A 16,844-nucleotide genomic window follows, 5' to 3' on the forward strand; every position below is an offset into this window, starting at 1 on the left:
AAGAAACAAACAGATGCCAGGGGTGGGGGAAGGGTGGCTCTTGATTCAAGTAATTGGACCATCTCTCTCCTGCCTAAGAAGTATTGCCATAATGCATCAACTGGTATCTTGGAGGACCCAACCTGGGAATATAAATACGGAGTCTCGCCTTGATCCCAAGCAGCTTTAACTGACCTGCAGATATCCGGAGCTCCGGGAGTGACAGCTTTATTTGACCGGCAGATATCCGGAGCTCCGGGAGTGACAGCTTTATTTGACCTGCAGATATCCGAGGGAATTCTGGGGGTGACAGCTTTCTCCCACCAGGAAATATCGGAGGAATGTCCGGGGGTGACAGCCTACCCGAAGATATCGGAGGGATGTTCGGGAGTGACCGCGTTATCCTACATACAGGTATCGGAGGAATTTCCCAGCGTGACAGCTTCACCCCACCTACAGATACTGGAGGAAGTTCCGGGGTGCACTCCATACTACAGGCTTCAGCCCAGTCTGTGTAGGAGCTTCCCTTGCTGCCTGCAGCAGCCAGGAAGACAGCAATTTCACACCCTTAATAAAGGTTAGTACCAAATATGAATAAAAAAAATCAGTCATTCGTAATAAAGGTGAATACCAATCATTTGTAAAGGTGTGTTTGCTCATTTGTATTAATGATGAACACCACTCATTCGTCATGAAGATCGGTGTCACACATTCGTAATAAAAGCGAGTACCATACAATCTTGAAGGTCGGTGTCACATTTGCAATAAAGATCAGTGCCACACATTCGTAATAAGTGGCAGTCTTCCTTAACACAGGTGTCAGTTTTACTTAGTGTCTATTCTTAGCCATATTTAGCTGGTATAAACCAGTTTTACAACAAAGTGTAGGAAGTGATAAGCTTATCCAGATCCCCTTACCCAAGGAGTGGATGGTCCACACGGTCACCCATCCAGTTAGTGGTCGGCTCCGACGGTCCTGATCCAATCCATTGACCAACGCCCATTTAAAAAATAAGATGTTTATTTATTTAGAATACACTGAGGTTACAGCGGATGGTTTAGAATGTTTCGTTACAATTTTAGGAAAACATTGTGCTACATATTTTAGATCAAATTCTTTGTCATGCAAAGCATTTTGGCCAGCCTAATTCTAGGTCTTAAAAATTATTTAATTGTAGGCTGGGTAACAAATCAGGATGGATATTTTTATGCACACTGTAAAAGCTTGAGAATTATTATAAAAATTTACGTATAATTAAAGTACAAAAGAAATGGGGTAATAAAGATAGCAGAAAAACAATTATTTTAGATTATGCTGGATTTACATTAATTAATAAGGAATATTGTTTGGAATATGAATTGCAGTTACACTTAATTGGTTGGTGAATGTAGTGTGTAAGCGTTATTATGCATCTCATACCTATCCTGTGACAGGTAGTCAAAAACTTAAAAAGACACATGGACCCAGGGACTGGGCACCAACATTTTATTAGCTGCTACAATATGGTAATACATTATTTAAAAAATAAATTGATCAATAATGAGTTCGTTACACCGTTTATAAATTCAGCCTCTCGTATGCCTTCTTTACTTGCCACCATGAAAATATAGTCTCATAATTCTTACGATATAATTTATCAACTTGTCTTCCTCTTTTCTGAAGTTTCGTGTGAATAGTATTCTCACTCTCAGCTAGGTACTGTAATCATGCCCAGAGAAATACGTCAGATACTCTTGGCTCAGTCATACCCCAACCACTGACTTTATTGGTTTAGCCTACATTAAATATGCACAATATACCATTATTAATAAGCACGCTTTAAACTTTCAAGTGCCTTCAGAATCATTGTACAACTATATAATGGTCTATAAATTACTTGTAGATGTCTTGAATATAGCTTATCATATACGGGTATATACACTAAGAGGTGTATATCTAAGTGAATATACACTTGAGTTTAATTAATCCCTATTTTAGGGATTAAAGTATCCCTCACTGGTAACGTAAAACGTTATTTGTAGGTCTTAACGAACTTCGTGTAGTCCTTAGGCTTTTAACCCAACACACCAACCTTAATAAGCATACTGCAGTAGACCTTTTCGCCCATATTAGGCAGGTCCAACTCACACCCACTCATGTACCCGCCCAACGAATATTTAATCAAGGATACCCAAAGTTCTCACTTCAGTGACGCTATTCGGCAATTTGTTCCAGCCATGACGAATTAGACACATGTACAACATATTCACACGCTGAGGTGTCTGGGTCTGATTCCCTGCAAGGGTGGAAACGTTGGGCGTGTTTCCTTTACGCCTGCTGTCCATGTTCACCCATCAGTAAAAATGGGTACCTGGGTGTTAGTGGACTGGTGTGGGTCGCATCCTGCGACAAAACTTAATAATATGCCCAAAATGCTCAGCATAACAAGCGGCTTTCTATACAGTTGTGTCATTGATGTCAGCTAGGACTGTATATCTTGTACATGTACTTGTAGAAATATTATATTATTATATTATTAAAGATGAGGTAATCAGTCCTTCAGCCTTGAAGGACCTGAAGCACAGTCATGGAGCGCCAAGCTCTAAGACAGGACTCGTAGCATTGTATTCAAGTTAAATAAATTTAGATGTAGAAAGGATACAGGGAAGTATTGGTTTGGCAACAGAGTTGTAGATAAGTGGAGCAAATTCCCAAGTAGCGTCTCAAATATCTTACCAAATATGTATAACATTAAGCCTTAATATCCATTTTCTTCTGATTGTTTTTCATCTTTATCTCTGTAAGCTGCTTCAGATTTCATTAAAATGGTCTGAAAACGCCTGAACACACGCTTCCAGAAATTAACAGCATTAGATTTTTTTTTTATAAAAAATAATTATTGGTTCATATTTGGTTAACATTGCCTACTTGTAAATGCAACTTTTCAGGATGGATTCTTAATATCGGCAATATTTTTTGTTGTACTCTGCCGTTAAAATAGGGCACTACATGGCAAGTCTTCAGATAAAGCTCATCTGCTTGAAAGTTACATATTCAGTCAACTTAATTGTTATTTGTCAGCAGTCAAGAACTGTAGAATATCGATATCATCTGGAGTAATTTGGGCTCTCTGACGAATTTCCTCAAACCTGTAGTCGTGCAGTAGTTTTCCGTTCTCAAACACTGGGACGAGCAAGTCCTGTAGTCCATACAAAACATTATATTTCTTACTCATACGTTTAATTTAGATGTAAAAGTTATTTTATACGTATACTTAAAACCGGAAACCAGTGTTTGAATTACATATGTGAAGTCAACCTGCAGCCGCAATTTTTTGACACATTACTTAGGCCACTTAAAAGTAATTCTTACCTTCTCTGGGTCACCTTTCCCGTGTTCAATAGTTATGTAGTTTTTGTTGTGTGACTGAAGGGTAAGACGACCCTTCTTGCTGTTCTTGCCAGTGTCGGTCATGGGTTGCTTGTACACCTCTCTCTCTCTCCCGTCTACAACTGCAAAGCTGCACTTGAACGCAAAGTTCAGAATATCTCGATTGATCTGTAGACAAACCAAGATGAAACATTGGACTGAGAGAGTAGCACGTCTGCCTGGTAATTAGCAGACAGGGGATCGAGTAGTGACGCTAGACAATTCACTGATTAAGCATGTTATATATTCACAATTTATACAAACCGAAAGGTGTTGGTAAACCCACATCGTTAACTTTTGTAAAGCCAACGAAGTTGGAGCTTAAGCAAGACTTTCTACTTAAGCCAAAAGTCAATGTCGCCACACTAAGAACGTAACTGATTTTAATGTTATACATTTTATTTTAGCTTTTGTGTTTTAAAAGTCGAGATCCCTTGTAATCTTAACTCAATAGATCATAACTACGACGTAAACTTAATACAATAATATTAAATGAAAATAAAACAGATTGAAATAGTTGAATATAAAGTAGACATAATATTCAAACTTGCAAAGACACATGATCTGGGATCTATTTACAAATTATAATGAAAATCACACGCCCAAAACAAAGCAAGGCTTGAAATTATGCAGTATTTTGTTTGCCTTATTAACGTATGGTAACTAAACCCTGAAACAATCATTGTGAGGTTCCACTTTCACCATTCATCAAAGTAGCGGAAATATTGTTACTTTACACTTTAATTTTGTCATACTGATATACAGATATGAATAACCAATCCTAAGAGTCTATGCTGCTGGCATCGTTCGTAATTTTTGTTAGTACTACTGTACATTACCTTCTGTAGGAGGGAACTCCCCGCACCCAGCTTGAAGTTGCCCGTTGACCATCCATGACGCTCTGTAGTCCTCAAGATGTTGACTGTAGGAATAAGTTCGACTTCATCAGAGCTGAAACTCTGAATATATGGATAAACAAAGCACAACTACATTAATATTAAACGGAAACGTGCTCGCACATTTCTTCCCTTTAAAGGGATACTTTGATGCTGGTCAAAGGCTCTTTGTCCAAAGAATTAGGTTACCTTCCCCTTCCTCGGGTTAGACGTCTTCCATTCACCATGCGCTGTATGATTCTTACAGGTTTAGTGCTTCCCAGTGAACACAGTAATAATCACGCATTCCTAGAATGTTTCCCAGTCATGGACCGGGCCTCGGGGGCGTTGATCCCCAAAACACCTTCCAGGTACTCTCTCTACATAACTTCACTGGAATATGGTAATTTTCACAATATCCTGAATTAAAATATAACTCCCATATATTAGTAACTAGAGCCCTGTCCAAACTAAACCTTTAAAGTGCCATAGTGGTAGTAGTATTTTGCTTGTCAGCAGAAACAGGGAAAAAATTTTCTAATAAGGAACGGGATTACCTTTTGGTCATTTGACAGACTCTTAAAGCTTGCTTACCGCATATTATAGAGATCACAGAGTAGTATTAAATTGCCCTCCTAGTCTCCCAGCTCAGGCTGACACATTCCATTACCTTATGTCATATGTGTGATCGCATACGACATGGAGATATAATTAGCTTTTGTTCTAACAATGCAGTTATATAGAATAGGGTGGTAGCACACTGATGATGTACCTAATTATATAGAATAAGTTTTATAATTTCTGAGATTACTAATACTTTTAGGAACCTTCAAGCAGAGTGTAAAGATTACGTGTATTTCTGTTTTAAATTTTGTGATATATATTCTTTTTTTCAAATAGTGGATATGAATAGAACTGACTTACCGAGAGACTGAATATTGATGCCGTCAGAGTGAAAGACCTGCAGGAAAGAAGGTAGCATCTTGTAGCCCTTGTTGTTGATCTCCGTCCCGAAATGTTGTCCCAAAATCTCCAGACACTGTAGGAGGGTCATGGGTACTGCAGTGCGATTCATTTTAATACCCTAGCACATGCACACAACCCCAAAACAATAACACTTGCCTTGATTGGATTGGATAGCTTTATTATTCATGTAGATAAAGACACATGAACAGTTTAATTAAGACACTAATTGAGGAAACGTTACGCCACAAGTGGCTGAAGAAGCCACTTGTGGCTTAAGAGGCTGTGCATAAGCCTTCAACCACTCGTGGCTGAAGTTGTGAATATGTATCTTCAGCCACTTGTGCTGATGAGGCTGTCCATGTCTTTATCTACACACTGTGGGTATCACCATGCTTCCCCAGGCCTTATTACTCATGCCCCAATCATCCTGTGGGCAATGTCAAAAAAATTATTGGCCCCCGTTAAGGTAGCATTGAATTATTTACAAGAATATTGGATTCAGTTAAATATAAAATAATAATGGAAATAATAGTAATAATGATAGTGATCCTTTCACTTAATCGTAATTAATATTAGATTTATATGCTTATGTGAACTCCTAAACCCTTGCGCGCCATACAGCGCTTGGGGGAATGAAAGGAATTCAGGTTCTTATCCTAGGAAGGGAAGGGCTGGTCCAATTTCTTAGATCAAGAGCTCTTTGGACCCCTCAAAGGAACTTCCTTTGGGGAGACCATGTCTCAGGTTTGTGAAGTTCATTTTGTTCTTCTGGCAGTTAATTAAAGGCCAATGGAATAATGAACTGAACAAGTGGACTGACACCTGGTCTCGACCCCTGCAACCACAAATAGGTGAGTACCGATGCTTATATTATCGTTGTTGTTGTTGTAATTATTATTATTCATGGGAAGTGTTAAACCCGTAAGGGTTATATACCACCTTCCCTTCGTTATGTTATGCCTGTGCCTGTCTTCGGACAGGATAAAATTCTAACAACTCCGGGACAAGGAAAGGCATCATGAAACACTGCGGGACAACACCCACCTTGAGAACAGCAGTGGCCGGGTCGTCGCTGTCGGGTCGCACCGTCAACACTCCTCCTTTCTGACCATGTTCTTTCACCAGGTCCTTCAGCTGACCACATATGATCTCCTTAAGACATTTATACATGTCATACGAGTCTATCACACACGATACAGGCCCTAAAAATGTATTACCACTCTTAAAGCAAGAATATTCATTACATGATGCATGGCCTATATGGGGAAAATATCAGTTGTTTATTAACTTTATTTTTCAGTAAATGTGTTGTTTTGGTTAGTTATACATATATACCCTTAATATTAGTGTTGTTACAAAAAAATCTCTTATCTATGCATAAAGATTTATGGAACAATACACAAAAAAATTAAGGCGTTTCCGGCAATTGCCAGATTAATAAGTGACGTACAATAAAGTGAGAGGCGCCATACTTCCTGGGTAAGTGTTGAGCATGTGTGTGTAAGCGTCTGCTTCCCGATGTCGTCCCCAAGACGTGACTGATGAGTGTTCAGAACACGGATCTGCATAACCCCAGGGCGTCTTCAAGTGGTAGTACTTTCTCAGTAAGCACAACCCAGCCACTGTACCTGTAATCTGTTATATTCCCATTTAGATCACCTGAAGCTTCGTCATTCCCTCCGCGACTCCTTCCCCCCCCCCCCCAAAAAAAAAAAAATTAACTAGAGTTAAGGAATTTCTTAGTTAAGTAAATTAGACTGTTTTATATAACGAGAATTTTACGAAGGTTAGGGTTGGTTATGTTTAGTTTTAGTAAAAAAAAATGAGATACTTTTGTTTGTATGAGAAGAACCCCTAAACTAGCAGAAGGCCCAGCTGTGTGACCTGATTTTACGCAATATTAATATTTTTTCTTATACACATTTTTAAAAAAGAAAAATCTGACCTTAAAGTGGATCATGTTAGCAGCGCCTCCTATGGCACCACTTTCAATGGATGAAACACCGCGGTACCCACAGTCATGCAGCTGTAATTGTGAAATACACCTCTAGTTTATATCGCTTGAAAATTTATACTATATCTAAAAATAATATACATATTACTTTGTAAAGATGTATATTGTATATAAAATGAGTTTAATACCTATTTTAGAGGTTAAAGCATTCTTGATGATAGTGTAGAGCTTAAGTACAGTCTTAATGACCCACGACCATTTAATAGGCTTTAAACTTAACACAATAACTTAAAAGTTATAACGAGTGTAACTTACAGAAGACTCAAGTTGGAGAAGGTTGTCGTTTGTAAGGGACAGGTAGTGATGTAAGATTTGCTTGTAGACTCGGGAGATGGTAGCAACCGTGGTGGGGTACCACACCTGGACCAGCAAAGTCTGTAATATACACAGGCCTCTCAGAGTAAATTAAAAAAAAAACACACTGTTACGATCTATTAGTATTATTATGGTCACGGGGAAGCGTTAATTAGTATATAGCGCCTAGGGAACGGCAGGTAATCAGTTTTGTTTCAAGGAAGAAAACTGATCAAAATTCCAAGAGCCCTTCAAGATCGATGCTTTTATCTTGTGCAAATACTGAGAGGTAGGGAACTTCCACGACCGAAATTAAACATTGATACGGAAGATAGTTAAGGTGGATGCTCGTGACTTGGGTGATAGCGTTCTTAGCTCACACACTGAGGGTACGGAGAACGATCCCAGCATGGGTGAAACGTTGTGCATTTTTTCTTACACCTGTTACTCCTCTTCACCTAGCAGTAAGTAGGTACCCGGGTGTTAGATGACTGTTGTAGGTCGCATCCTAGGGAACAAGATTAAAGTAAGTTGCCCAAAATGCTCTACATAACCAGGGGCTTTCTATATAGTATACCAGTGTCATCTAGGTTTATAATAATTGTATCATGTATTTGTAGAAATAAAGATTATTATTAACGTGATATGATGATACCGACGAGTTATAGTTAAGACACATGTGTCTTTTAATTGAGGTAACGTTTTGCCACAAGTGACTTCTTTTGTTTTAATACAGAGACAACTAAGCAACGAGTATATATAGTAATGACGGGATTCAAGTGGCAAGCTGTAAGAGGGTGGTAGTAGTATCAGTATAACAACCATAGTGACATGGGTAAGGTTTGAGAATAACCTGTCCGCAGTGGAGCAATATATTAAAAGCATCATCTTGGGTAATCTCAAAAGGCTGGACAAATGTAAATACAAGTAGGTTGGTAGACATCCTGGTGCTGTAATGTACTCACCTAATCGTGGTTGCAGGGGTCGAGACTTGGTTCCTGGCCCCGCCTCTTCACTGACCGGTACTGGATCCTCCCTCTCCCTGCTCCATGAGCTTTATCATACCTCATCTTAAAACTATGTATGGTTCCTGCCTCCACTACATCACTTGCCAGACTATTCCACTTCCTAACAACTCTGGCTGAAGAAATACTTCCTAACATCCCTTTGGCTCATCTGAGTCTTCAACTTCCAACTGTGACCCCTTGTTTCTGTGTTCCATCTCTGGAACATCCTGTCTTTGTCCACCTTATCTATTCCACGCAGTCAGCGCTGTATAGCCATTGTGGCTTAGCGCTTCTTTTTGATTATAATAATAATATTCCACGCAGTACTGTTTATGTCGTTATCATGTCACCCCTGACCTTCCTGTCCTCCAGTGTCGTCAGACTGATTTCCCTTAACCTTTCTTCGTAGGACATTCCCTTTAGCTCTGTCATTCAATGGCCGTGTTAATGTGTAGCACTGTAACATTCATTTGGCCAAACGATAAATGTCTTGATCATTGTATGTCTGTCTTACTCCTACAGATGGAGGATACTTCAGACTGTTGTCCCCTCAAGGAAGGTTCCTTGATGTTGGTGAGGGGCTCTTGATTTAGGGAATTGGATCTGTGCTCCAGTTCCCCGAATTAAGCCTGAATGCCTTCCACATCCCCCCCCCAGGCGCTGTATAATCCTCCGGGTTTAGCGCTTCCCCCTTGATTATAATAATAATAATTCAGACTGTTGTCCTAACCATCCATTATCACGTCTGATTTATTTTACTGGGGTTTTGGCCTGGTTTACAACAGTCAAATACATCACGGCAACACCAGACAACTAACAATATTTTCATGAAAAAAAAGGCACAATACCGTGACTGGAACAATACACAAATAACCCGCACATAGAAGAGAGGACTTAAGAAATCGTAATGACACGATTGCAAATAAACCATACCCCCGGCCGGGATTGAACCCGCGGTCATAGAGTCTCAAAACTCCAGCCCGTCGCGTTAGCCACTAGACCAGCTAGCCACAATAAGATTCATCCAACTAGGTATATTTCTACACCATAGGAAAGTTAGCACAGGCACCTCTGTGACCACAAATGCAAATGTAAAAACTTGCATTTGTGGTCACAGAGGTGCCTGTGCTAACTTTCCTATGGTGTAGAAATATACCTAGTTGGATGAATCTTATTGTGGCTAGCTGGTCTAGTGGCTAACGCGACGGGCTGGAGTTTTGAGACACTATGACCGCGGGTTCAATCCCGGCCGGGGGTATGGTTTATAGAAGAGAGGAGCTTACGACGACGTTTCGGTCCGACTTGAACTATTTACAAAGTCACACTAATGTCGTCGTAAGCTCCTCTCTTCTATGTGCGGGTTATTTGTGTAAGAATATTTTCATTTGTGATACAAGCTATGGTTCTTGCTTTCACATATCAAACCTGATTACCGCCTATTTCCTAGTAGCTGTATTCTATCCTCATGAATATAATAATATTGCCTGAAGGAAATTGTTAATTTAGGGCATGCACTTAAAATAATTTGGTGATGTACATGTGTAACAACTAACTTGGTGATCCCAAGTACCATTTCAAATAGGCACATTACTCAAAGATGTTGATGTTTAACTGCGCGTACTTTGAGAACTCAGGTGTTTCAAGGCATGATGTATACACAGTACTTGAGATAAGTTGGTGACTACATTCCACATTCTAAAAAAAAAAATTGACTTTGTACGCACCACAAAGAAGTTATTGCTTTAATGAACGTACCTCGAAGAAAGTGGTAACCCACGGCACTGCAGGGTCAGTGTTCTCGACGGTAAATAAGACATTCCTGGTAGGAACGTTGGTTCCCTCTGGCACAGCCTTGATTCGCAGTGGTAGCCGACCTCCATGATGCTGCAATATGACGCAAGTTCATCAACCTCCAGAAATATTCTCAGTATGAAGGAACAGCAGCAGGCCTATGTTAGGCAAGTCCAATTCACACACACGTGTAATTGTCAAACCCAAAATTCTTGCCGCAGTGACGATATATGGGAGTTTGTTCCACCTATCTGCAATTCTATTGTAACGGTATTCCTACCCCAGTAACTTCATAATGCCCGTCTACCCTGTTTACCATAGCGCTCGCTAGGGAGCCTGCTCAGAGGTAAGCCACTGTGGTCTTGCCTTCCCCTCACGTCTGGTCTACATAAGCTTATTTTTCCTGTCTTACGTGTACACTACATTACCCCAATTCCTAACTGGAGGCAACCCTACATTACTACACTATCACTACTACCAAATCAGTACTTTCCTATATATCCTTTCCAAATCTAAATAAATCCAACTGGAATTCATTGCTGCGAATCCTGTCTATATTGGGCATTTTCAAACGCTTCATTTTTTCATGTTTTCCATTTATATACTTCAGTCATATCTCCCCCAATTCTATGTCCTCCCAAAGAGTGCAAATTCAGTGTGTAAGTCCCATATTATTTTATTTTCCTAAGATTAGAACCTTATACTTGTCTACATTGAACTGCATCTACCATTTCTGCGACCATAACATTAACCTATCCAGGTCATGCTGTAGCTTTTTAGTATCCTCATCAGAATTTATTTGACCGCCAATTTTACTGTCATCGGCAAACTTGCTTATGTTGCTTGCTATTTATTCCCTCATTTATATCACTTATAGACTGTGACCATGGGTCTTCATACTAACCCCTGTAGCACACCACTTGTAAGGGATCCTCATTCTGATTTTTTCCCATTAATGCAAATTCTCTTTCCTATTGGTCAGCCATGCGTCGATCCAGATCATTCCTCCTGTACTACGTGCCGCTACTTTCTTAATCACTCTTCTGTATGGAACTTTATCAGAGATCTTACTTAAGTCCCTGTATACTATCATATTCTTTATTTTTGTCTATCGCCTCGAATACTTCAGTGAAAAAGGTTAGTGAAGTCGTAAGCCAAGAACACCCTCTTGTAAAACCGTGCTGAGATTCGTTGACGACATTATATCTTTCAAGTTGGCTTTAAATTGCAGCAGCAATTATTGATTCCATCAACTTTCTCACAATTGAAGTTAGACTGATTGATCCATAGTTTGAAGCTAGGGCCCTATCTCCTGCTGAGTAAATGGGTATCAAATTTTCCATGTTCCATTTATATGGTACGGTACCCGTTTTTAGTGATTTCTTAAAGTGACTAGATAATGGTTTGCTAAGTTCCTCTTTACATTTCTTTGGAACCCTTGAAAACAGCTCGTCAGGGCCCGTTGACTTGTTTGGCTTCAGTTTGTCCAGTTGTCTGCTCATAATTTGTTTTCGTTCGGGCCTGGAAAATTTTGACCTCTCAGAGCAAAGATCCCTATTACATTAATGAAACACTTTATTCTTTTTCAGTTTGACCCATACTGATCTGGTAGTTATTTTCGAACATAATGGAGGTCTAAGCTATCCAAAAAGTACATCATTTCTAAGATGTACAAGTTATTTCAAATTCCTCATCAGAATACTGTATGAATAGATATATCCTTTGAAATAAGTATATTCATGAGGAAGAGCTCAACTTGTAGAGGTCGTACAATGCCTGGGGAATGGGAAGCAAACAATTTTGATTTACAGGAGGGTAGGATAAGTCAAATTTCTTGGATTAAGAGCCTTTCTCCGGCATCATACCATATCCACTGAACTAAAAGAACTTAACCTCTAGCATATAATTTTACTCATAGAACATTACGATTTCTTGAGTTATTTTATAGGTAATAGTGCTGTATAGTCCTTGTGGCTTAGCGCTTCTTTTTTGATTATAATAATAATAATTATAGGTAATAGTGCTGAAGGCGGCTGAGCGGTCCCTGCGGCTGAGCGGTCTCCTCCTGAAAGGGGTGCGGCTGAGCGGTCCCTGCGGCTGAACGGTCTCCTCCTGAAAGGGGTGCGGCTGAGCGGTCCCTTCCTGAGCGGTCCCTCCCGAAAGGGCTGCGGCTGAGCGGTCCCTTTTTCACACCTATGTGCTAATGACCTTTTTCACACCTATGTGCTAATGACCTTAACCCCGCCCACGACCCCCCGCCCACGACCCACGACCCCCCCCCACCCCCCCCACCCCACCCGCGCCCCCCGCGCCCCCCCGACCGTCGCGCCGACCCACCGGCCCCACCGCGCCCTCGCGCCCCGCCCACGCCCCTCGCCCCTTGAAGGTGTTCAAAGTAAAGTGAGGTGTGTGTATGTGTGTGTGTTAGGTGGTCATAGAGTTTTGTGAATATCTTGGTTACAGTGATTTTAGTGGATTTGAGTAGGATAAGTTAGGTTAGGTTAGGTTAGGTTAGGATAAGTTAGGTTAGGTTAGGTTAGATTAGGATAAGTTAGGTTAGGTTAGGTTAGATTAGGATAAGTTAGGTTAGGTTAGGTTAGGATAAGTTAGGTTAGGTTAGGTTAGGTTAGGTTAGGATAAGTTAGGTTAGGTTAGGTTAGGTTGGTTCGGTTAGGTTGGGATGGTTAGGTTAGGTTAGGTCAGGTTAGGTTAGGTCAGGTTAGGTTAGGTTCGGTTAGGTTAGGTTAGGTTAGGTGTGTGTGTACTCACCTATTTGTACTCACCTATTTGTGGTTGCAGGGGTCGAGTCCTAGCTCCTGGCCCCGCCTCTTCACCGGTTGCTACTAGGCCCTCTCTCTCCCCGCTCCATGAGCTTTATCAAACCTCGTCTTAAAACTGTGTATGGTTCCTGCCTCCACTACGTCATTTTCTAGGCTATTCCACTGCCTTACAACTCTATGACTGAAGAAATACTTCCTACTATCTCTCTGACTCATTTGTGTCTTCAACTTCCAATTGTGGCCTCTTGTTTCTGTGTCCCCTCCCTGGAACATCCTGTCTTTGTCCACCTTGTCTATTCCACGCAGTATTTTATATGTCGTTATCATGTCTCCCCTGACCCTCCTGTCCTCCAGTGTCGTCAGGCCGATTTCCCTTAATCTTTCTTCATAGGACATTCCCCTTAGCTCTGGAACTAACCTTGTCGCAAACCTTTGTACTTTCTCTAGTTTCTTGACGTGCTTTATCAAGTGCGGGTTCCAAACAGGTGCTGCATACTCCAGTATGGGCCTGACATACACGGTGTACAGTGTCTTGAATGATTCCTTACTAAGGTATCGGAATGCTGTTCTCAGGTTTGCCAGGCGCCCATATGCTGCAGCAGTTATCTGATTGATGTGTGCTTCCGGAGACATGCTCGGTGTTATACTCACCCCAAGATCTTTCTCCTTGAGTGAGGTTTGCAGTCTTTGGCCACCTAGCCTATACTCTGTCTGTGGTCTTCTGTGCCCTTCCCCTGTCTTCATGACTTTGCATTTGGCAGGATTAAATTCGAGAAGCCATTTGCTGGACCAGGTGTCCAGTCTGTCCAGGTCTCTTTGAAGTCCTGCCTGGTCCTCATCAGATTTAATTCTCCTCATTAACTTCACATCATCTGCAAACAGGGACACTTCTGAGTCTAACCCTTCCCGTCATGTCGTTCACATATACCAAAAATAGCACTGGTCCTAGGACCGACCCCTGTGGGACCCCGCTCGTCACAGGTGCCCACTGTGATACATCATTACGTACCATGACTCGTTGTTGCCTCCCTGTCAGGTATTCTCTGATCCATTGCAGTGCCCTTCCTGTTATATGCGCCTGATGCTCTAGCTTCTGCACTAATCTCTTGTGAGGAACTGTGTCAAAGGCCTTCTTGCAGTCCAAGAAGATGCAATCAACCCACCCCTCTCTCTCTTGTCTTCTGTTATTTTATCATAAAACTCCAGAAGTTTTGTGACACAGGATTTGCCTTCCGTGAATCCGTGCTGGTTGGCATTTATACTCCTGTTCCGTTCCAGGTGCTCCACCACTCTCCTCCTGATAATCTTCTCCATAATTTTGCATACTATACACGTCAATGACACAGGTCTATAGTTTAGTGCCTCTTTTCTGTCTCCTTTTTTGAAAATGGGAACTACATTTGCCGTCTTCCATACCTCAGGTAGTTGCCCAGTTTCCAGGGATGTGTTGAAGATTGTGGTAAGTGGCACGCACAACATATCTGCTCCCTCTCTAAGGACCCACGGAGAGATGTTGTCCGGTCCCATTGCCTTTGAGGTATCGATGTCCCTTAGCAGTTTCTTCACCTCCTCCTCATCTGTATGTATGTCGTCCAACACTTGTTGGTGTATTCCTTGCTGGTGTCCCCATCTGGTCTGTCCCCCCAGAGTCCTTCCTGTCTCTACTGTAAATACTTCCTTAAATCTCGTGTTGAGCTCCTCACATACCTCTTGATCGTTTCTTGTGAGTTCTCCACCTTCTTTCCTCAGCCTTATCACCTGGTCCTTGACTGTTGTCTTCCTCCTAATGTGGCTATACAGCAGTTTCGGGTCAGATTTGACTTTCGATGCTATGTCGTTTTCATACTGTCGCTGGGCCTCCCTCCTTATCTGCTTTCTTTATCTGTTTTCTTATCTGTTTTCTTATCTGTTTTCCTGGGTCCTATGCCTCCTGTACCTTTTCCATTCTCTGTTGCACTTAGTTTTTGCCTCTCTATACCTTCGGGTAAACCAAGGACTCGTTTTGGTCTTCCTATTATTTCTGTTTCCCTTGGGAACAAAACTTTCCTCTGCCTCCTTGCACTTTGTTGCCACATATTCCATCATCTCGTTTACTGATTTTCCTACCATTTCTCTGTCCCACTGAACCTCCTGCAGGAAGTTTCTCATACCTGTGTAGTCCCCCCTTTTATAGTTTGGCCTGTCCCCTTCAGTTCCTGTTACCTTCTCCACTTGTAACTCTACTATATAGTCAAAACTGTGTGTGTGTGTGTGTGTGTGTGTGTGTGTGTGTTAGGTGGTCATAGAGTTTTGTGAATATCTTGGTTACAGTGATTTTAGTGGATTTGAGAAGGGAGATGAGATGCATTTGTGGATGTGAAATGTGATTTTTGTGTGTGTTCAGAAGAGGTGTGTTGGGAGATGGGTGAGTGGATGTGAAGAAATGCGGGTGAGATGGAGAGGTGTGTTGGGAGATGGGTGAGTGGATGTGAAGAAATGCGGGTGAGATGGAGAGGGGTATGGGGAGGGTTGTATTAGAAATTTAATGAAATATGGGGAGATTTTACTGAAAATAAAGGTAATGTGTGAATATTTTAAAAAGAAATTATAGAATTGAAAAGTTATGATATATTGGAAAAGAATGGATGGTGTTGAAACATGTCGCAATAGTTGGGTAGTGAGATTAGTTGATGCGAGTATAATATCAATTTATGTGGATACAAGGAGATGGGTATGGAGAGGATTTTATTAGAATTTTAGTAATGTAAAGAGGAATGTGTATTACATTTAAGATTCAGTAAAAAGAAGGGGAAAAAATTGTGAATAAACTGGTAATTGATGAGGGTTGTGGGTAATGTAGTCGAACTAGAGATACCAAAAAAAGATGATATAAATGGGTTGTTTTTGTGACTTTTTCTGATGAAATTAGTTAAACGAGAAAAAATTGTGGGTTGTTGGTGATGTGGGTTGTGGGTGATGTGGGATGTGGGTGTTGTGGGTTGTGGGTGTTGTGGGATGTGGGTGTTGATCTTAGTTTATGGTGATTTTGGTGGTGTTTTGAGTGTATTCAGTGGTGTTTTAGTAGTATTCAGTGGTGTATTTGGGAGTACTCAAATGGTGTTTTGAGGCTATTCAAAGGTGTGATTATAAGTTGTGGGTTGTTGTTGTTGTGACTTTCTGATGAAACTAGTTAAAACGAGAAAAAAATTGTGGGGTGTGGGTGATGTGGGTTGTGTGTGTTGTGGGGTGTGGGTGATGTGGGTTGTGTGTGTTGTGGGGTGTGGGTGATGTGGGTTGTGGGTGTTGTTGTCGAACTAGAGATACCGAAAAAGATGTTATAAGTGGGTTGTTGTTGTGCCTTTTTCTGATGAAATTAGTTAAAACGAGAAAAAAAAAATTGTGGGGTGTGGGTGTTGTGGGTTATGGGTGTTGTTGTCGAACTAGAGTTGTTGAAAAGTGGTTATAAGTTGTGGGTTGTTGTTGTGACTTTTTCTGATGAAATTAGTTAAAACGAGAAAAAAATGTGGGGTGTGGGTGATGTGGGTGATGAGGGTTGTGGGCGATGTGGGTTGTGGGATGTGGGTGTTGATCTTAGTTTATGGTGATTTTGGTGGTGTTTTGAGTGTATTCAGTGGTGTTTTAGTAGTATTCAGTGGTGTATTTGGGAGTACTCAAATGGTGTTTTGAGGTTATTCAAAGGTGTTTTTGAAGGTGTTCAAATGATTTATGAGAGTACTTATGAAGGTGTTC

The 16,844-nt window shown here is 41.0% G+C and overlaps 1 protein-coding gene across 2 annotated transcripts in view; it reads right to left on the bottom strand.

Annotated features, from left to right (window-relative positions):
• Positions 1 to 1,430: 1,430 nt before the first annotated feature.
• The window catches only part of LOC128696732 (nicotinamide phosphoribosyltransferase), a 25,716-nt gene continuing 10,302 nt past the window's right edge, over positions 1,431 to 16,844 (bottom strand). The window contains exons 4-12 of one of the 2 annotated variants that reach the window (XM_070094474.1): positions 10,300 to 10,428; positions 7,499 to 7,618; positions 7,175 to 7,255; positions 6,702 to 6,864; positions 6,274 to 6,431; positions 5,188 to 5,302; positions 4,228 to 4,310; positions 3,332 to 3,517; positions 1,431 to 3,158 (exon numbers count right to left, since the gene is read on the bottom strand). In XM_070094474.1, the coding sequence (XP_069950575.1) occupies positions 3,030 to 3,158; positions 3,332 to 3,517; positions 4,228 to 4,310; positions 5,188 to 5,302; positions 6,274 to 6,431; positions 6,702 to 6,864; positions 7,175 to 7,255; positions 7,499 to 7,618; positions 10,300 to 10,428 (1,164 nt within the window). In that variant the 3' untranslated portion in view covers positions 1,431 to 3,029. The remainder of the gene's footprint in view (positions 3,159 to 3,331; positions 3,518 to 4,227; positions 4,311 to 5,187; positions 5,303 to 6,273; positions 6,432 to 6,701; positions 6,865 to 7,174; positions 7,256 to 7,498; positions 7,619 to 10,299; positions 10,429 to 16,844) is intronic. The other variant, XM_070094475.1, reaches the window with a different exon arrangement.

This window comes from Cherax quadricarinatus, chromosome 46, assembly GCF_038502225.1.
Source record: "Cherax quadricarinatus isolate ZL_2023a chromosome 46, ASM3850222v1, whole genome shotgun sequence".
Taxonomy (NCBI): domain Eukaryota; kingdom Metazoa; phylum Arthropoda; class Malacostraca; order Decapoda; family Parastacidae; genus Cherax; species Cherax quadricarinatus.